Below are 21,914 nucleotides of genomic sequence, written 5' to 3' on the forward strand. Positions count from 1 at the left end.
CAAGGTAATGAAGAAGTGGGGGAAGGAAGTAGCTGTGGAATGCCAGATTTCCAGTGCTTGGTTCCAAGCACAACTGTGTGTGGCTGTGGAGCTGATGGCTGACAAACTGGGGAAATGCTGTGATCACAGGCGTGCTTTGGCTTGCATGCCTCTCTCTAAATTAGTTTTGCATTCCTGTTCCCAGTCATTGCTGAAATTAATATGCATAAGGTGAACTGGTTTTGAACTTACGGGATTGACAAACCTGAAGTGAGATTTTTTTTTCCCCAGCCCTTCCACTGGTTTCAGAAAGAAATTTGCACCGTGTTAGAGGTAAGGCTTATTTTGCCTCCTCTAAGATAAAAGCACAATGTGCATTATGGGCACAGCTTTGAGGTTGAGAAATATATTTGGAGCTGTCAGATGATCATCAGTGGGGAGGCAAATCAGCTTTTACTGGTATGAAAGTTAACTAACAGCAGATAAAGACTAGAATACCTGTGAAGGAAAACCAAAGACTAATGAAGCAGTGCTACAGGGTTAGATTTGGGAAGCAGAGATAAGCAGGTGGCCAGAAAATTTTCCAGTTTTCAGACTTCTCTGTGAATTTCTACTGCACAACCCTAGAAACCAAACCAGTCCTAGATCTGTTTTTTTTAACTTGGTACAGATGAGCTTTGCTTAGAAACTCTAATGAGAGACAGTGATTTCAGCACAGAGATGTTACACTTCTGATGTGAGTGTATGTTCCTAGTGGCAGGTCCCCAAAGGGGAATCCTGTGAGCTCTTGTGGGGCCCATGGAATCCCAGAATCCATGGAGGAAAAGCTCTCTGAGATCATTGAGTCCCACCTGTGATTGATCCCCACCTTGTCAGCTAAACCAGAGCACTGAGTGCCACATCCAGTTGTTCCATGAACACCTCCAGGGATGGGGACTCCACCTGGGCAGCCCTTTTATTAACACACTCCTTTAATTCAGCCCTGCCTGTTGGTCTGAGGGATGCACGTACCACAAATTCTTAATCTTATTTGGTCTATTAAAGCTATTTGTCCTGTAAGAAATGAATGGGAATGTTTCCCTTGAGCTTGAACTGATTCAAAGGCACTTTGTTCAGATCATTTGCAGCTTTGGTGAATGCTTTCTTCAAACTTGGAAGTGTCAGCAAATATTTCCTTATTATATGATGCTTCTCTTTAGTCTTTGCTTTTTTTAAAGATGGACTGTAGGAAAACAAATGACCAAACCTGATCTGCACTGAGCACAAGACTCTACATTGTGTGCTGACTGGGGGAAAAGTGCATTTGCTGGCTTGCTAAATTGAGATAATACTTTGGATGTTGACAGACAGAAAAACAATTAGAGCTGTCGGATGCTTTGCTGACGTGTGCGTTGTCACATGGAGAGATGGCTTGGTCGGTGCCAGGAAATCTGAACTGTTCAACCCTCAGCAAGTTATTAAGTTAATTAATAAAGTTCCTTACAGCTGGGCTTGGAATGTGAGGTCTGTTTATTTGTGAAGACAACTGGTCCAAGAATAAATAGCAGAGGTCACTGATGAGGCCTGTGAGGTGTTTTCTCAGTCACTGCTATGTTACAGGCTGGTAAAAGATTTTCTTCTGCTTAGTTTATTGGTGCATTAAAATGGTGTTAACCTGAGTGAAGTGTTTCTGTGTTTGTACATGGTTAATGCTTGTGTAGATAGACATTTTCCTTGAATTACCTAGCTTTATGTGGGAGAATGTTTATCAAAACCTCTTTGGGTTTTCAGATTCTTGTTCATGTCTCAAAAGACTATTTCTATATATGTCAATATTCTTAAAAGTTATCACTTTTTTATTGAATGTGCAACTCTATTTGAGATCTGCTTTTACTTACAAGCTTTACATATACTTCTGAATAGGTAGCTTTGGGCAGGATTTTGGGGGTGTTTGCTGGCCTGACTTTACTGCTTAGTGCTTTTCTGCTATAGCTCATCCTGTTGGTGTGTTGGGGCTCCAGCAGGCTCTGAGGTTGTTCCTACCCAGCCTGTCAGGTGAGGATCTTCCAGGTGTCCTCTGCATCCTGTGTCAGTATTTGTCATCTGCTGGGTGAACTGTTTGGTTGTAGATCGGAAATCATTTTTCCCCTCTAGCTTGGGGGCTGCTGTGGTGCATCTTTTAGATGCAGGAAGAGATGTTCACATCCCCAGGAGAAAGCAGCTCTGGTTACACTGTAAATGTGAACACACTCGGTATTTGTGCAGTGTTCTCTGCACCATTTCTGCCTCCATGTGGTGCAGTTCTGTTCAATCCATCAGCATCATCTGATTCCGTGTTTCTTGTGTAACCCACCCTGCCTGTCTTCATTAATCTCCCCTAATTTTCAGATTTCTTATACTCCATCTCTCTGTTACCCATTTTCCTGGTACTTAATTCTTCAAAAATATTGTCTTTAGTTTTATCACTTTATCCATGTGGGGATTACCTGGGTACATGAGCTTCTTTTATTGCATTTTCACTATTTATTTTCCCTCTATCTGCCTAAGCAGCCCAGCTGTCTCATTAAGTTTTCTTTATTTGATTTTGGGTCTTTGTTGTTGGTTGGTTTGCAGGTGTTTTTTGTGTGTTTGTTTTCTTGTTAGCTTCTGGATTTTTTTAAGATTTAATCATCCTTATTGGTGTTTTTTTTTGTGGTGGTTTTTTTTTTGCCTTTTTTTTTTTTTTTTGAGGGAACGTTCTATCTTTTGAAGACAACAATTTTTAGTGGGTTTTCTACAAATTTTTTTTGCATAGTATCATTGCAAAGCCTATGGAAAAACCTAGGAAAAGACATTAGACAACATCCGGTTCCTCACAAGAACCAGCACAGTGCTGGCAGGGGTTAAACCACCCCTAGAACACTTTCCCTGATGCATCTCTTTGTTTTAGAGGGAGAGAGAAGCAATCTGTCTGCTTGCTTTGCTCTCTGGGTTCTGACACAAAATGCATGGGGTTTTTGGGAGTAGGAACCTTCGGCTGCTTCTGCAGGGAGGCAAAAGTTGGACTCTCATGGATGGCTGTAATTAAAAATGTTTCCCTTTTGTTTTTCTGCAGCTCCACCTGCTAGAAATTATTGAACAAACACTGAAAGCTACTTACTAGTCCTTGGAAACATTCAGGCAGCATATAAAGGAGTAGGGGCACCTGTTACTGGAAACTGTTATGAGTTTATTCTGGAGGTGTTTATTTACTGTTTTTTCTCTGGGTGCTCTTTTTGTAAAAACTCCTAAAATTTCAGGAAATAAACTGTAATGAAGCTTTGGGTAAGTCCGCAGAAGAGGTAGACATCATTAAAACATGGGATCCTAGAATCAACCATAGAATTATTGAGGTTGGACAAGAATACCAAGTCCAACCTGTGCCCAATCCCCCCCTTGTCACCCAGCCCAGAGCACTGAGTGCCACATCCAGTCCTTTCTTAGACACCGCCAGTGGTAGGGACTACAAACCTCCTGGGCAGCCCCTTCCAGTGCTTGACAAACCTTTCATTATTAAATTCCTCCAGATATTCAACCTGAGCCTCCTCTGGCACAACTTGAGGCTGTTCCCTGGGAGCAGAGCCCAACCAGCCCCTGGCTCTCCCGTCCTGTCAGGGAGTTGTGGAGAGCCAGAAGGTTCCCCCTAAGCCTCCATTTCTCCAGGCTGAGCCCCTTTCCCAGCTCCCTCAGCTGTTCCTCATAAGACTTGTCCTCTAGCCCCTTCCCCAACTCCGTTCCCTTCCCTGGACATGCTCCAGCCCCTCCATGTCCTTCCTGAAGTGAGAAGCAGACACAGATTTGAGATGTGGCCTCCCCACTGCCCATGACAGGGGGCAGTCTCTGCCCTGCTCTGCTGGCCACACCATTGCTGACCCAGCCCAGGTGCCAGTGACCCTCTTGCCCACCTGGGCACAGCCAGCTCATATTCAGCTGTTGTTGACCAGCACCCACCATCCTTTTCTGCTGGGCACTTTCCAGCCACTCAACCCCCAAAATGCATCAGTGTGTGGCTCCTGTTGTTGTTTTCAAAGCAAGAAGGTTGTGTTGGCTCTCCTACCTGATAGATGTCAAGGTGAAGTTGTCAACTTTTCAAATTGGCAATTCTTTGCTCTAAACACCAGGATTTTTCTCTGTTCCAGCTGCTGCAGGAAGTCAGCTGCATGTCTCTGGTGCAGCTGCAAGAATGACTTGACTGATTTGCATTCATGGCTCTTGGATGATCTGGTGAACCATGGAGCTCAAAGTATGGGTGGATGGAGTGCAGAGAATTGTGTGTGGGGTCACCGAAGTCACAACATGCCAGGAAGTTGTAATAGCCCTTGCTCAGGCTATTGGTGAGTATTGCCAGATGGGAAGTGGGGTGAAGCTAAACCCAGGGGAGGTGGGGGAGCACTGGGTACCAGCAGAGCAGAAAATGCAGTGCACAGTGGGATAATCTTGCAGTGTAAACTTGTAGCCTTGGATTATTCACCTGCCAGAGAGAGATTAAAAAGACAGAAAAGAAATATTTTGAAATCTATAACCTTCCCTTCAGTAAAAATTTATTCTCTCTATAATAATAATTATGCTGTCATTGGTTGTTGTAAATAAAGCCTGGACTAAGGAAGGTGCTCAACTGTCAATATTCTGAGTACCAAAGAAAATATAAAAGCAGTGCAATATAATTGGTTGGCTAATGAAGTTTGTTGAAATTATACCCACTGTAAGTATCTTTAGCTATATTGGGAATAGTATAGGTCAATGAAATAGATCCTTCAGGGTCCCCTCTGACTCCTGCATGCCACATAACTCACTGCTCATGAAAGGGTAACTTGGAAGTCTTTACACTGTTATCCCTTTGCTGAACAGTTTAGAAGAGAAAAATAAAATCTTTCAGGCTCCACCACAGGAAAGTCTTGTTAGATATTTCTCAGTGATTAAGGGCATCCTGAATAAGCCTCAGCCTTATCCCATTAGTATTTCCTATGCTAATACCTATTCTTCATTAAAATGTTATAATTTGCTTTACATGCTATTTAAATTTAGTATATTATAGTATTATTAATAACACTATATACTATATAATAAACTATATAATAATACTATTAATAAATAGTATTATTAAACAATACTATTAATTTTAAAACCTATGTTTTACCTAAAATGAATAGTTTGAAGGTGAGCTTTTGCATTTTTTCAGTATGCCAGCAATTTTGCAAGATTGTGTTAGCAGTCTGACTCAATTTGAAAATAATGATTTTCTAATAGAAAGTTAAATCTGTGAATGTCAGCAAGGTATTCTCCCTGTAAGCACAAAGTCAATTTCTCTGAAATTGATGTTTATTTATTTACATGTTAAACTTCTAAACGTAATTTCCACCTACTTATATCTGATGGAGTGGAAGACTGGTGTTTGTTTATTTTATACTTTCAGAGGATTGAACAAAATGTGCTTATCTATATGCATCAAATAGCTTTTAAAGCTTCATTTAAAAATTGTAGAAAGTCAGTTCGTCTCTCAAATCTTGTAGTTGATGTTAAACTGTTAAATGTTTTTTTACTGGTTTAGTTGCAGCTTTTTGTTTAATGGTAATTGGTTCATCAATTGCTTCCATATCTCATTTTCTGCCTGCGGAGAAACATTCTCAAAGTTTTTGAGAAACAGTTCTGCTAGCATGATCATTTTCTAGGCATGATTAAGTGATACATGTTTAGAAATAATGAAGTGGTTGTGATACTTTTGTTCTTCACTTTGTTTTCAATATCCCTTTCTTTGCTGTTTCCTTTGCCTTCTCCCACAGAAATGTCAGACTCCCAGTTCTAGACAGTAATTTAATGTTCTCCTGTGTAATTTCTCCTTGGGTTTCTTCTGTATCCTCAGTTATTAGCCTGAACTCTGTAAAGACTCCCTCAGCCTTGGAAACACACACAGGTTTTGTCAGCTCTGCAGACTTCCTTTTCTGTAACACGTCACCAGTTTGTCTGGGACAGGCGACACTGCTTCCATGCTGAGATAAATTTCAGCTGCAACCAGAGCCAAATCAAGATAATCCTTTGGAAATCCCTTCCCAAGGCAAAAACCCTCTGTAGAAAACCCCCAGAACAATTCCCCTCTTGCTGGGACAGTCAGGACACTATCAAGCAGCATATAAATTACACCTGTGTGTCTTTGGCAGGGGGGGCTTTCCCAGCCCTCCTGTCAGGCCATTCATCAGGACAGAACCATCTGGCTGCCCCTGTGATTTGGCTGTAGGTCCCAGCTCACCAGGAGTAATTGTCACTTGAATTTGAATGGGAATCTATGAAAATGGATCCCTCTAACTCTCACCTGACATTTGGTGGTGGAAAGTAGCCAGTCTTAGTTGGCTTCCTCCTCACTTGGCTCTGATGGGATTTTCCACTTTGCAGTCTGGCTCCTTCAGCAGTCACATAACTTGGCTGCACTCAGGATTATTTTGTCTGTCTGTAAAGTTTGTGAGATACTCCTTTTGTTTTGTTGTGCCTTCCAGTTTATTACTAAGTCTTTGACTTAAAGCATACAACACAGAAAACACAGTCTTCTCCACTGAGCCTGAAATGTGAATTGCAAGAAATATATTATTTTCATGAAGTGCAGTGTGTGGAATATCTGAAAACTGGCTTATTTTATAGCCATATCTACTGAGGAAAGCACAAGCCAAAGATATCTGGATTAAAACATCCATAGTTAAGAAGTTTCTCATGGACAAATGAAGCTGCCTCTATTCTAGACATGTGAAAAATAAAGCTTTGTCCAGTATTTCAGAAAGAGAAAAATCAAAATTAGTATAGAGCTGTGGTTAGAAGGCACCTTTGGACAGTATCCAACTCTGCTGCTCAGAGTAGGGCCAGGCAGAGCAGGTTGCTCAGGACCAGGGGCAGCTGAGTAAGTGTGGAGACCTGACTGTAGCAGTGTTCACTCACCCTGGCAGTCGGAGTGTGCTGTCCTTAAATGGAATTTCTTGGATTTTAAAAAGTGCCTTTTGCTGTCACTTGATCAAATGCAGGGTCCTGTCTCCTGATCTCCTGCTGTGATAAAAGCAACAAAAATATTTCCATCTAGGCACTTTCCAACTCTTCCCCCATATCATGAAAATTCAATAACAACTTCAGGATACAAACGTTTCTTGGTTTTTTTTTTTTTTTTTTTTTTTTGTTTTTGTTTTCTTTTTTTATGTTCTGGGGCTATTTTAGCATTAAAATCAAGTTATACTGGGCTATGAGCCTTTGTAAGAGGTTCTGTTCCATAGCCAGTGTCTAATCCTTTGGCCATGGCATTCTGTCACTAAAACTTGCCTGGCTAATGCTCCTTAATTCCTTAGAAATTGGAGCTCTTCCAGTAAAAAGTCGCTCTCTGGGGCTGTTCTCCTGGTAAATAACATTTGTGTTACCTGCTCTTGCACTGTGAGCTCCTTCCCTTTCCCCTGCTGCCTATCTCTTCATCACTGCTGAAGAGGAAATGACTACCCAAAGTAAGAATTTCAGGGTTTTTTGGTTGGTTGTGGTTTTGGGTTTTTTTGGGGTTTTTTTTTTAATTTTTGTTTGGATTGAAGTTAAATCTCAGTCTCAAATGCCCCCTCATTCTTTAAAACAAAAGAAAAAAAAAAGGGACAGTTGACTCATTTGGTGCCCCAGAGGAGCTTATTTTTTAAAATGTGTATGTAATTTATTGAATGCAAGAGAGAATAATATCAGTTGGGTATAACTTTGGATAGTAAAATTGTCTGTGTCTGTAACTTAGAAGGAGTTGGAATTGCCTTAGCTGGAGGGCGGGTCGCTGGAATTCTGTTCAAGACAGACATAAAACTATTCAGTTACAAGTTTCCAGAGAGTGAAATCATCTCTCACTGGGCTCTTAAAGAACACTTGATACTACCTTTTATGAGTTTTATCTAGGTCTGCTTTATTTTCTTTTAAACTCAAACTGTTTGCAAGTGACAAAGATTTGGCTTTTTAATACAAATAAGAGAAGAGATTGTTTAATCATGAGAAACAAAGCCCTCACCAAAACAAAAATACACCTCAGCACACAGTTTAAATAGAGAACCATAAGTCTTGTTTTAAAAATATTTTTGTCAGGAGAAATGAGCTTTTCCAAGGTTCATCCTTGTCTCTTTTAAAAATGTGCATTTGACAGCCCATTCTCTGCTAAGTTGTCTGTGCATTCTGTGAAAACCAGAACGGCTTCATATAAACATTGCTTGGTCATTTTGATTCCTGTTCATAATTTGGACAACTGAAAAAGTAAAAAGAGAGTTGTTGATACTTTTAAACTTTGTGTGTGAGGAGATGATCGATGAATCCAGCCAAAGGTCTGTTTTGAATGTGTGTGAGCGTAGTGACTCCTCTCAAAAAGTTATTGTGATTGTGAAGGGAAAAGCAGGTGTATCCTGAAGAAGTGAGTCCATCATTTTAGCTGATGGTTAGGCTAAATGGAGTTTAACTATAGATAATTTTTTAAAATTGGCTTTTACTGGTTGTTTTTCATTCAAACACAAAAATTAAAAAAAAAAATTTTCAGAGGAATGTGGTGACAAATAGTGCAGTCACAAATACACTTGTCCTGTTCTCAGAAGTGCTGCTCTCCCACTTCCAGCCCCCATGAGGATTTTGATTGCATTTGTTGTGGAGTTTTTTTGCCCCTGAAGCCTAGAATGCATCTCTTCTGCTCAGAATGTTTGTTTCCTGCAAATATTTCAATCTAGAGACATGAAGCTTGAATTTCCTACCAAAAGAAACCTTCTGCCCTCCTCCCTGTAATTTTCTGTGGCAAATAATTAAATTGGCAGACTTGCTTTAAATAGTGCTGTGGATTTTGGTGCTTCTGGCTGGAGAATTATGAGCAGCACTTCACCGAACAAGAAGTACAGCTGTCTCTTTTTAAAAGTAAACAAATGCAGCCATCAGGGTTCTTTTTTTTCCTTCCAGTTGAGTATTTTTCCTCAAAGATAAATCGAATGTATTTATTAAAATGTCAGTGCTGTCTCAAACATGTGTTAGAGCACTGTAAAGCTCAGCCAGAGCTGTATCCGGAAAGATCAAATCACTTATTTTATAAAACCATATAGTGACAGGACAGGGGGCAATGGCTTCACACTGACAGAGCAAGTTTAGACTGGGTATGAGGAAGAAAATCTTCCCTGTGAGGGTGGGAAGAGAAGGTTGCCCAGAGAAGCTGTGGCTGCCCAATCCCTAGAACTGTTCCAAGGCCAGGTTGGACGAGGCTCTGAACAACTTGGGATACTGGGAGGTGTCCCTGCTAAGGATCTGCTTAGAATTTGTGGTTTTTTCAACCCCAAGATTTCATTCTCTGCCACTTCAAATAGTGACATTAAGTGGGATAATAAGTACAAGAAATTTTATGATGGTCCCATTGTGTGACCATATAAACTTTCTGGTTCAGAAATCTGGTGACAGTAACGCCACTGAGAGGGACCTGGGCTGCTCCATGTGCTTTGCCATGTGTTGCTGTGTCACCTCAGCCAAACCTTCCCCATTGTTTCACCTATTTAGGACGCAGCTCTAAAATTAGTATGGTACCTTAGAGTGCTTGGAAAAAGGCAGTTGAAAATATGAAGTGATGAGTGAGAGCTTTGTTTTGTCAGGTTGTGCTGAACTCCTGCATACCCTTTTTGAGAGCAAGGATAATAGTAATGAACTAGGGCTTCAGCCCTGGTAAAGACGTGAAGAGATGCTGTGCCTGGAGAACTCAGCAGACCTTCTGTGGAGCCTGTATATCTCTGTGGATATTTCTTCCTAGGACCGGACTCCTCTCACTCTTTATTTTCTATTGTATTTCATACCTGTGGTTGCAAAACACAGCATGAGTTAAGAAATCTGAGTAATGCAAACTCTAACCTCTATTTTGAAGGGTTTTTTTTTCCCCTCTTAATCTTAGGTATTTAATGAGTTTCAGGTAGCCAGAATGGTATTTTTTTTAATTGCAATGGATGTTAACTTAAGTATCACATAATGAATGAAATGTCAGCTTCATATTTCAAAGATACTGAGTTCAAATCATCCTGGATTGATTAAAATTGCCAGCAATTACTTTTCTGTCAGTGCTGTTAGAGATTCAGGAGTTAATGCTGTTGTCCCTTTGGTAAGGCAGAGCATTTTCACCCACGTGTTCCACATATTAAGAGTTCTTAGAAGATTTTACCCACATGCAATTACTTTTTCTTTGCCTTGCCTTGTTAAGGAGGACAGCCTAGGGCTGGAAGCCTGTCTCTGGGAAACCAAGTGGGTCAGAAAACTGTATCCACGTGCATTTTTCAGTGCTCTGGGCAGTCTGGATGTGGCTTGAGCCAAGTCTTGGCAGGTCTGGCTTTACCTCCATGGAGACCTGTGTGCAGGCAGGTGACAGTGTCCTTATTCTTATTATGCACTGTGATAAGTCTGGGGTGCTCATTCAGATTCAGTTCAAGAGTGAGACTAGTGCAACTTCTCTTTTAGTGTGGCTGTCTTAAAACTTCTGTCTTAGGTGACCAGTTTCTTTTTTACCATTTTTTCTCCCAAGACTGTCCAGAGTGCTTTGCAGGGCAGACTCATGGCACAGCTGCTGTGCAGCAGAGCTGATGAGACCCCTGGGGAAAAGGAGAGCTAGGAATGTGTCTGCCAGGGAACTTCCCTTGCACTGTGTGCATCCTGGTGGTCTCGGGGACAGGAGAAACTGGGAGCAAGACTGCATTGAATGGTTTAGGAGCAAGTCCTGTGAGGAGGGGCTGAAGGAGCTGGGGGGCTCAGCCTGGAGAGAAGGAGGTTCAGGAGGGACCTTCTGGCTCTCTACAACTCCCTGACAGGAGGGGGCAGCCAGGGGAAGTCAGGCTTTGCTCCCAGGGAACAAGGGACAGGACAAGAAGGAATGGCCTCAAGCTGTGCAGGGAAGGGTCAGGTTGGACGTCAGCAGGAATTTCTTCATGGAAAAGGTTGTTAAGCATTGGAAGGAGCTGCTCAGGGAGATTTGGTGTCCCCATGCCTGGAGGTGTCCAGGGAATGACTGGATGTGGCACTCAGTGCTCTGGGCTGGGTGGCAAGGTGGGCATTGGGCACAGCTTGGGCTCAATGATCTTCTTGGCAGTCTTTTCCAGCCTAAATGATTCTATGACCTCGGGTGACAAAGACCTGCTCCTGCCCACCCCAACCCCTTTTCTAGGGAAGGAGAGGTACCCTCATGTTTAGGACTGCTCATCCCACCACTTTTCCCAGAAATGATGTGAGACCAGGGCAATAAGTCACCTGCTTCACTGACTCACTGTTGTAGGTCCTGGCTCTGAAGCATGGGAGACGCTTAATGGAAAGATGGATCTTGCTTGGTGCTTGGCATAAACATTTGTAGCCTGATGGGAAAGATAAGGCACAGATATATTTTTTTTCATGGTGTATAATACTACCTGCACAGCAAAATAAATGTAGTGCCTGAAATGCTTTGCTTGTAGAAGATGATGGACTTTTGGGTGGGAGTAATGGGATGAATCATTTCTGTCCTGAAAAAGGGAATTGATGACCTCTCAGGTTACAGTCCTGCCAAGAGTGTTGCTACTGCTGCTTTCCTTTGGAGTTTCATTTTCATTTTTGGCAGCAGAAATGGTTGCTCTGTCTACCGTGTCAGTTGCAAATATTAAAGCATATAGAGGAGCTTGAAGTGAGTAATGTTGTCCTACTACCTTCATGGAGTATAATTTAAAAATCTGCCTCTTGAGAGTCTAAAAAATGTTCATTACATTGTACCTATATTTCATTAGTTTAATCATTGTTCATTGTGATGAAATCTGTGTTTAAATTAGCAAATTACATCAATTATATCAATCCCAAGCTAAGACTACAGTGGCTGGGCACATAGCATGGGCACTGGGGTCCAGAGCTTGTGTTTGGCTGTGCAGCAGAGCCAGATCTAGGACACTGAGTGCAGTTTGCCCTTTAATGTCACAAGAAATCCAGGTTCAAACCACTCATGACAGCTATTTGCAGGGTGTCAGAACATCAGCATTCTGGAGTCTATATATTTCCTTTCCTGATGTCTTTCTCAATCTTGAAATAAATTATTCTTTTGAAGGTGTGCCTATATTAATAGAACCTGTGATAAGTTTGTGTCCTTAGGGAGCTCTAGGTAGAAACTTAACCTATTAACCTTGACACTGCCCTTTGTGCAGATGCAGTGTGCTTTAGGGATGTAAATATGTATCTGCTTCTGTTATTGCTTGTCACTTGCTGTCTGCAAAACAGATACAAGTTCTTGGGGATTGTTTTGAGATGGCAATATCATATGTACATGTAGGGCAGAATGGGGATTCTGGGGACCATGTAGCAATCACAGAATGGCCTGGGTTGGAAGGGACCCTAAAGATCATCCCATCCCAGCCCCCTGCCATGTGGAGGGACACCTCCCACTATCCCAGCTTGCTTAGAGCCTTGTCTGGCCTTGGACACTGCCAGGGATCCAGGGGCAGCCACAGCTTCTCTGGGCAACCTGTGCCAGGGCCTCAGCACCCTCACAGGGAACAATTTCTTCCCATAATCCAATCTAAACCTACTCTCTGTCAGTATGAAGCCATTGCCCCTTGTCCTGTCACTCCAGGCCCTTGTCAAGAGTCTCTCTCCATCTTTCCTGTGGGTTCCCTTCAGGCACTGCAAGGCCACAGTGAGGTCACCCCGGAGCCTTCTCTTCTCCAGGCTGAACAATCCCAATTCCCTCAGCCTTTCCTCCCAGCAGAGCTGCTCCATCCCTCTGATCCCCTTGGTGCCCCTGCTCTGGCCTGGCTCCAGCAGCTCCCTGTGCTTCCTGTGCTGGGCCCAGGGCTGGAGGCCGCCCTGCAGGGGGGGCTCAGCAGAGAGGGGCAGAACCACCTTTCCCCTGCTGCCCATGAAGTAGCTGGACCTGAAATAAGAGTGCAGAAGTTCATTGCTTTTTCCAGCTCTTGAATTCCTGTTTTCTGAAGAGGAAACTACAGAACACAGCACTACTTGTGCTTTTTTGGGCCTGTCTGGATGGTTTTCTCTACCATTCCCATCAATACAAGGCTTTGATAGAAGTATTAAAAAAGAAAAGGTCTAATATGTTCTAGTTGTAGTTAAAGCCGAATTTTATTTCAGAAGTTTTAGGGGGATTCACTGCTGAACTGGTCACTGAACCTTCCATGGAGATATTGCAAAATTCTGGATGGGATTCAATATAACATTCAGCTGGAGAAACACACTGTAATTTGAGGAATGCTATGCATTGCTGATACACGGCCATTACCTGAATGCGATTGTAACTTAATTTTTAAAATAACAAGGTTGCATGAATGAGGCTGGACTGAGCTCTGCCAGGTGCTTTTTGTGTCCAGAAGCTTGTGGACAAACACACAGGGCAAGAACCAGCATGCAGGTGCCAAACTGTTCCTCATCAACAGCCCGGGCAAGCTGCTTTCTCCTTGTCAGTGGTGGCTGCACATCAAACCCAGCAGTTTGCTACAGGGACGCCTGTGTTCTGAAATACTCTGTCATTAGTTCTGAATTAACTCATTCACCCTTTCATTTGTGAATTAATCCCCTCTAATGCAGGCAAACATCACAGTTGTGGTTGTCTGGGTATTGTTAATCTGCGTCATGCACAGGCTGAGCACCAGACCTGGGTAATGATCTCGGAAGAGAACAGCTTTGTTTTAGAGCAGTCCTGAGCTCCAGGTGTGGTTGTTGAACTGTGCAAGTATTACTTCTACAAAACACTTTCTTTTATGTGGATCTTGAGTGCCAAGTTCATTATTTAGGGCTGCGTGTTGATTTGGAACCCTAAGCTAAGATGAAAATAGTTCTTGGCAAGTCTATGCTTAATTCTTTTGGTCAAGGTTGTTAGAGTTTTATTCTCCTCCCCCTCTTCTTTTCTTTTTTTCCTCTCCTGTTACATTTCTTTTAAGTAATGAATTTAATAGCAGAGTGAGTAGAAACTGCGCTCTGCTCGCTCCCCTAGTGGTACCTACTCTAGTTTGCAATTTCAGGACTTCTTTGAACCTGACTTTCTGACACAACATGAACATTAATAGCACAACCATGACTACAAGCTGGAAACTTCTAAGATGAACAAAAGAGAGCAGGGAAGGGCAGCCTTTGTCCTGGGGTATGTTTTCACTAAATTTTTCTTCTCCAGGATTTATTGTCCATATGCTGTGGCAAACAGTAGTAGGTTTATTTTTCCTGTAACAACACCAATGCCAACTACAAACTATAAATCTTCATGAATCAATTAGCAATGAGTTAGCAAAAATCTCTCACTTTACACCATATATCTTTATAAACTTGATTTTGAAGAACTTAATTAGAATAAGCCTTAAATCTCTCTGAGAGTTTTAGCCAAGCATGTTAGTATGCTGATAGGTTTGGGGCTTTTTCACACTTTTTTTCCCAGTCCCTACCCAGAGTCATTTATTTGTATGGCATTTGGGGTGGTAGATTCCTTTTGTCGTGCTGCCTGCCTTGTTTTGCTGACTTCCATCACCCAAATCTTTCAGCCCTCACTCCTAACTTGGAAGTGAACATGAACGTTTTGGTTTCTGACTGGGCCAGCCAATCCCCCTGGGATGAGCCATGAGCCAAAACTGCCTGTTCTCCAGGTGGTGCCTCTGGAGACAGTTTTTGTTCTTATTCTTTGCTTTGGGTTGTAATTGTGAGAAAGTGAGAGCAGAAGAACATTTCCAATGCAGTAGTTGTAGCTTGGGAAGCTCTTCAGAAGGCAGTGTTTGATTTTAGATGAGTGCACAGTGTGTTAATCACCACAGTGCAGCTTGTTTCCTACAAATCTGAAGTGAGGAGTCCATGTGAGTGTTGTGACTGGAGGTCAGGGGTAGATCTCCAGCCTGAGATTAGGATATTTTTGTCATTTTGAGAAAAGCGTGGTGATTGGGCAGGTAGTATAAGGTAAGAGAACACATGAAATATATTACCACTGATAACTGCATTTCTTCTGACTCCTCCCCTCTGTAGTTGCATATATGACAGGTATTTCAGGCTTTCATGTGCTGAAATAAATCATTTGAATGATCATTTCTCATGGAAATGAATGTAGGTAATGCATTAAAGTAGCTAATGATGTTTTTAAGGTTAATGGCAATTGTGGAGCTGTTCAGAAATTCATTAACATCAAATGCTTTAAGAGCAGTTGATCTTTCCCATCTTTTTGTAAATAATGTTGTGGCTTTTATGTGAGGTTACTTGGACAGGGGAGAGGGAGAATGCTGTATTTCAGAGTAGTGAGAGTGCTTAGGAAAATATCCTATAAGTGGTGTTAGAGGAGAAAGACTGCTGATCTGAATTTAAGTGTGTTTGATAAGAACCCAAATGAAGCCGTGAACATAAGTTGTATTGTCAATGGAGCGATTAGAAAAGCTCAGCCCTTACAGAAAGACTCGAGCTTCTTCCTGAAGGCTGGGATCCCAGTGGGATGTGGGAGCCGCTGGTACAGATGGCAACATTGTGCAGGGAGCCCCTTCATTGTGCAGGGATTGCTGGTTCACAGTTCAGGCAGCCTCTGCTGCTCTTGTCCCTGCGCTCTCCTCAGTGAAGGTTTGTCACATCAGCAGCACTGCCATGGGCGTCACAGGCTGTGGCCCAGGCTGGATCAGTGTCTGAACGAACTGGAGGGCATGAACAGGAGAGCTGAGGCTCTGTCAGTCATTAACAGCTGCCTCTGATTCATGAAAGTTTAGCAGCAAACGCACTGCCTCCACATTTGATATTTCTATGTGGCTGCACAAAAGATCTGGGACTCCTGTTCTTGTTTTCTTGGCCTAGAGGTTCTCATTGGGTGTATTTACGTGATGGTTACCAACCCTGCTGGGTCACTTGCTTTATCCTTCCCTGTGGGGGTGCTGAGGTCCTGGCACAGGTTGCCCAGAGCAGCTGTGGCTGCCCCTGGATCCCTGGCAGTGTCCAAGGCCAGGCTGGATGTGGCTCCGAGCAAGCTGGGATAGTGGCAGGTGTCCCTGCCATGACAGGGGGATGGAACTGGCTGATCTTTAGGTCCATTCCAACCCAAACCATTGTGCGATTCCATGAATCCTAGTCCGTCCCAGCCCGCCGGCAGCCCCGGGATTGCGGAGTGCCGCGGTTCTCCCCTTAGGGTCAATCCTCCTTCGCTGCTGCCGCTCCCGCCCTACGCGGGGAGGGTTTAGAGGCGAACTCGGTGATGTGCGGGCAGCGTGTGCTGCGGCAGGGGCGGGTGCCCTGAAACAGCCTGTGAGGGACGGGAGTGTCCGGTCCTGCCGTGTCCCCTTGTCCCGGTGCTGTCCTGCCGTGTCCCCGTCCCGGTGCTGTCCTGCCGTGTCCCCTGTCCCGGTGCTGTCCTGCTGTGTCCCCTGTCCCGGTGCTGTCCTGCTGTGTCCCTTGTCCCGGTGCCGTCCCTCACGGGCGGAGCGGTGGCGCCCCCCCGCGGCCGCGCTGACGCTGTGCTCCCTTGCAGGGCGCACCGGGCGCTATACGCTGATCGAGAAGTGGCGGGACACGGAGCGGCACCTGGCGCCGCACGAGAACCCCATCGTGTCCCTCAACAAGTGGGGACAGTACGCCAGCGACGTGCAGCTGATCCTGCGGCGCACCGGGCCCTCCCTGAGCGAGCGGCCCACGTCGGACAGCGTGGCGCGCATCCCCGAGAGGACTCTGTACCGGCAGAGCTTGCCGCCCCTGGCCAAGCTGAGACAGCCCGGGGACAAGGCCATGAAGAGGAGGGAGCCAAAAAGGAAATCCCTCACCTTCACCGGCGGCGCCAAGGGGCTAATGGACATCTTCGGGAAGAGCAAGGAATCTGAGTTCAAGCAAAAGGTGCTCAACAACTGTAAAACAACAGCAGACGAGTTGAAGAAACTGATCCACCTACAGACGGAGAAGCTTCAGTGCATCGAGAAGCAGCTGGAGTCCAACGAAGCCGAGATCCGCTACTGGGAGCAAAAGTACAATGCCAGCTTGGAAGAAGAAATCCTCAAACTGGAGCAGAAGATCAAACGGAACGAAGTGGAGATCGAGGAGGAAGAGTTCTGGGAAAACGAGCTGCAGATCGAACAAGAGAATGAGAAGCAGCTGATGGAGCAGCTGCAGGAGATGAGGCAGAGGATCCTGGAGTGTGAGAGTAAGCTCAAGGACTATGTGTCTCAGATCCACAACATGGAGAGTGGCCTTGAAGCAGAGAAGCTGCAGCGAGAAGTTCAAGAGTCCCAGGTGAATGAAGAAGAGGTCAAGGAAAAGATCGAGAAGGTGAAGGGAGAAATTGATATTCAGGGCCAGCAGAGTCTGAGATTGGAAAATGGCATTAAAGCGGTAGAAAGGTCTTTGGGCCAAGCTACCAAGCGATTACAGGTAAGACTGTAATTTTATCCATAGCTAGAAAAAGTCAGACTGTGACTGATTTTCCTTACACAAATCTGAAGCCTATGAAAGACAACACAAAAAAGTTTCCAAAGTGAATCAGGGTAAAAGGCAGAATGTGTTGCTTTCATTTTCAAATCACATTTCAGCTTGTGGGTTTTTTTTGGCATGCAGACAGTTTTTATTTCACCTGTGTTTAACTTGCTCATTCAAACTGTCTGAGAAGAAAAGCAGTAATTTGCACCATCATATCCTTTTCTGAGGATAAACTTCTGATCTTTGCTAGGTTTGTCTGCCACCAAAAGAGATGAATTACAAAGAACAGTCCAAAAGCAGCACCTGGAAAGGTACAGAGCTAAAGTAAAGTACCTGCAACCTTACAGGGCTTTGGTTTTAAAGAACAGAATCCCTCTTTTCCTGGCTGACTGGCTGGTGTTCAGGATTTTATTTTCTCTACACCTCAGGCATTTGTGGCACATGTGTCAAAATAGAATCCAGTTCCTGTTTCCTTGTTAAAGTTAATGATATCACCTGGAACTTGATAGAGCATGAAAGAATAAAGGAACTGCACTGCTAGCTGGATGAGGTGGAGGGAAGATTTGAGCTCCTGGGATTTTTATGTGCCACGTAAGGTAGTCCTAAGGCACCACACATCAGCAGGAGTTGTGGTCCTTGCTGATTCCCAGGATTCACAGTTAGTATATTTTGCAGTACTGCAGTAGTAATAAGGTGATTCCACTGTGAATATGTAAAGGGCTTTTGTATCCTTATTCCTGCCTTAGAACCATGTCAGTAGGAGCTAGTTTTCCTAGATGATGAGGGAGGGGAAAAGTAATCTTTTCATCCAAAGCAAAATGGATGAAAACTGTAAGCAGTTTTGGCCATGATTATCTATGCTAAATTTCCAGACATGCTATACTTAAGGATTTGCGCTGATGGAAAGCTTCAAGTCCTCTTTATGTGTTTTAGCTATCCTCAGTCGCATTCACGGAGGCTATGATGGAGTTCAAAATATTTCTGGCTTGGTTCTTTTCGTAGTCTGTTTTCTTGGCAAAGTTCCCATTCAATTCAGATCTTCCAGTCATCTTCTAAACCTAAAGGTGCACAAATCTGGAAGTCCACAAGAAAATAAACTGAGCTCTGCATTATGGAGCTTTGAGGGGGAGGAAATAGACAAATATTTTATTGCATACCTGAAGTTAAAGATTAAAGCAGCTCAGCCTCTGTGTGTGGGAATAATAATAGTCCAAGACTGTTATAATCTATCAGAGCTGTCAATTTTGCATATCGTGACAGAAGTACAGAAAAAGATCCTAAATGATCATCTGTGCTCTGAAGGGGTGGGGAACCAGTCAGGCTTTGGCTTCATCGCACAAAACCCTTGCAGAGTGAGAAGGTTCTGGCCAAAAAAGTTTAAATAGAAAATACAAAGAACAAGAAGAGAAAATAATATTACTCAATTTAAGATCAGAAGAATTAAATGAACTGTCCAAGCTGTGCTGGACACTTCAGGAAGAAGTAAGACTTGGTGCCAGACTGCTGCTCAGTTGATTATTTTTTCAGCATTCACAATATTATGTTTGTTTGCTGATGTGCCAAAGTTTTTCTCAGGTGGTATGAGAAACAGCTGCTAGTCATCCAAGAAGCAATATAAAAATAAAATACATTAAGAAAAACCCAATCAGGGTCATGGGTTGGACTTAATGATCTTAAGAGGTCTTTTCCAACCTAATTGATTCTATGACTCTGTAAGTGCTAGCGAGTGTTGACTGGCTTTTTAAATTACAAGATTAAAATATCTTTCAACTCATCAATTTGCATTTGAGCTTTAAAAATTGGAGGCTTTCTCATCAAGAGGAGAAGCATTAGTTGCCCCACTGTAACTATGGTCATGCAATGCTGCTTTATTTGCTCAGCAGCTGTTTTCTGTTTCCTGGCAGGACAGGGAACAAGAACTGGAGCAACTGACCAAGGAGCTGCGCCAGGTGAACCTGCAGCAGTTCATCCAGCAGACGGGAACCAAGGTGACGGTGCTGCCGGCAGACCCCGTGGAGGTGGAGGCCCCACATGTGGAGCTCGAGAGAGGTGCAGCCCTGGGAATGCTTCGGGAGGGAGGGAGGGAAGGAGGGAGAAAGGGCGGGCCGTGCCTTTACTGCCGCGTTTACTTTAATGCTGGCGCTCCTATGGGAAGTGAATGCTCCCTTAGTAAAGACATGAGCGAAACACTACGAGAGCGCATTGTCGAGTGCTTCTTTTCATTCCGAGGGTTTAGCAGGCGCTAAATAAAGAGCAGTATGTGGAGAACTTCTCTCCCACTGTGCCCGGGCATGCGTTTGTCCCATCAGCAACGCATTAAGCCTGTAGCTTTCAAGAGGGGCCGCCGTGGCTGGCTGCCAGCACAGAACGTGATCGTACATCTGACATTGCTGTTCGTCTGGGCTCTTCCTCTTCTGGTGGGGGTGTTGTAAAAGCAGAAAAAGGAATGTTTCTGGATCCCCAGAAACCCCAGACAGCAGCCGCACGGGAACAGGAGCCGGTCCAGCTGGGCTGGCAGCCGTGCAGAAGTCCTGCACAGATGGCTGTCACTGCGGGTGCGAATTGCCTTTACCCCCAGTGAGATCAGCACAGCTGCACGTGCCCACATCTGGATTGAGAGTTTCCTGGGCAGAACCACGGGAGCGTTTTGAATGCATCCCAGAGCTGCGGCTCCAGCACAGTCGGGTGCTTTTTCCAGCACTCTGTGTCTAAGGGGCTCTTTGTCTCTGCATTCTCCTGTGCTGGGTCTGTCCCTCTGCTCAGAAAACTTTATAACCAAAAGGCACTGGGGGGGGCAAGGGGGCGGGGAGAGAAGAAAAGACAGCCAGGCCTTCAAAGGCAGCACTTGTAGGAACCTTTAAGTGGGAAGGAAGCTGAAGCTTTGAGTCATGTTACACGTTCAAGCTCTTTTTGGATGTCACCATATAAGTGTGTCTGTGTGTGTGCATGTTTCTCGTGGGAGGGTAATTCTTTTGTGTGGGTTTCGTTCTGCTATGAAGTGAATCTCCTCACTTCCTAGCCAGACTCTTCAGTAGTTTGTTACATGTGGAATTAGTTTTTCTGTATTGCATTAAGCAGGAGGAGGAGGAGAGTTGCACCCCTGCTGACGACTTTTCTAATTGCCCTTTTTCTCATGCAGAGCCAGCCTTTCAATCTGGGTCACTGAAGCGCCCTGGCTCATCGAGGCAACTCCCCAGTAACCTTCGGATCCTACAGAACCCCCTGTCATCTGGTTTTAACCCAGAGGGCATTTATGTATGACAGTATGTACCTCTTCTAGAGAGGACCTAGCAAGGTACCCTGGACAAGATACACTTTATTTTATTCAGCCAATGATGATGGAAGAAGTTTGTCTTGTTTTGTTTTTTTGTTACACCACCGTGTTATTTCTTCTTCTTCCTCCAACACCACTTGGAGCCATACCCTGTGCACTGATGCTAAAGAGACAGGAGCTGTCTCGATTCATAATTGGCAAGGATGGCCTTGCTGTCAACACAGCTTGAGTGCAAAAACCTTCATTGTTTTTGCCACTTCAGAAGTGTTTGGGAAAGTATTGTTCCTTGTATAGTCATAAATGGAAGACTGAGGGTGAAGGAAACCGTGTATGCAACTTATTTGAGGTTTAATTTATTCCCTTTAATCAATGGACCTGTGAATGTTGACCTTTTATATTTTTATTTTTAACTTGTGAATTATCACGTATGGCTGTGTGTCAGTCTGACGAGGTGACTTTAATTTGTGTGTACCAACATCCCCCATCTGATCAACTATAGCAACCTGCAATGCAGAGTTCTGAGGGGTGCTGAACCATTGCAGTGGTTTCTCACCACTAACTTTGTTCATTTCTGTCATGGGTCATCATATGTCATGTTCCATCCATTCCTACCTTTTAAGGCTTGAAAAGTGAGCTTGTGGGATTTACTTGCTGTTGTATCTGCCTTGAATGAAGCACCTAGTGTTCAAAAGATTTATGGATTTTAAACCTTGGCTTGGTAAAAATATTTCCAGCATATGATTGAGGATGCACTAGTTAGATGATATTTTATTATATAGAATGTATATTTGAAATATTTTGCCACATTGTATATGCCTTTTGAGAAAAGAACAATGTAAGAAGTTGTCTTCATATATCTTACCAAAAGAGAGTAGGAGGCTTTCACTGTGTGTGATTTTGTACTTCATTTTTTTCACTAGCCATTACAGTGTTCTTGTTTTGTTACAAATCTTGCTGTTGGAGGGGAAGAAAGACACAACACAAATGAGTATCCACTTCCAACCTTCCAGAATCCACTCAAGTTTTGTGAAGGGAATAAACCTGGCAGAGTCCCAAGAAGTCAATAGCATAGTTCTTACTGACAGGAGTGAGGCCAGGATTTCATTCAGCTCCCTGGTGGAGACATTTGGTCCCTCTGAAAGAGTGTCACTTAGACAATGTAAAGCTTCGAAGCAGAAAATTCACACATTTGGTGGTCACTTTTCACAAAACATATGAAAAGAGAACATTATCACATCTTGATGTTGTTCTAATGTTCTAATCAAAGCTAAGAAAGACAAAAAGGGTTTCCTGCAGA

General features: G+C 43.7%; 1 protein-coding gene across 3 annotated transcripts in view; it reads left to right on the forward strand.

Moving 5' to 3' along the window:
- RASSF8 (Ras association domain family member 8) overlaps positions 1 to 21,502 on the forward strand; it is a 70,059-nt gene extending 48,557 nt beyond the window's left edge. For all 3 annotated transcript variants that reach the window (XM_030959369.1, XM_030959370.1, XM_030959371.1), the window contains exons 3-6: positions 4,116 to 4,310; positions 16,409 to 17,298; positions 19,248 to 19,392; positions 20,483 to 21,502. In XM_030959369.1, the coding sequence (XP_030815229.1) occupies positions 4,208 to 4,310; positions 16,409 to 17,298; positions 19,248 to 19,392; positions 20,483 to 20,604 (1,260 nt within the window). In that variant the 5' untranslated portion in view covers positions 4,116 to 4,207 and the 3' untranslated portion in view covers positions 20,605 to 21,502. The remainder of the gene's footprint in view (positions 1 to 4,115; positions 4,311 to 16,408; positions 17,299 to 19,247; positions 19,393 to 20,482) is intronic.
- Positions 21,503 to 21,914: the final 412 nt, after the last annotated feature.

This window comes from Camarhynchus parvulus, chromosome 1A (genome assembly GCF_901933205.1).
Source record: "Camarhynchus parvulus chromosome 1A, STF_HiC, whole genome shotgun sequence".
Lineage (NCBI taxonomy): Eukaryota > Metazoa > Chordata > Aves > Passeriformes > Thraupidae > Camarhynchus > Camarhynchus parvulus.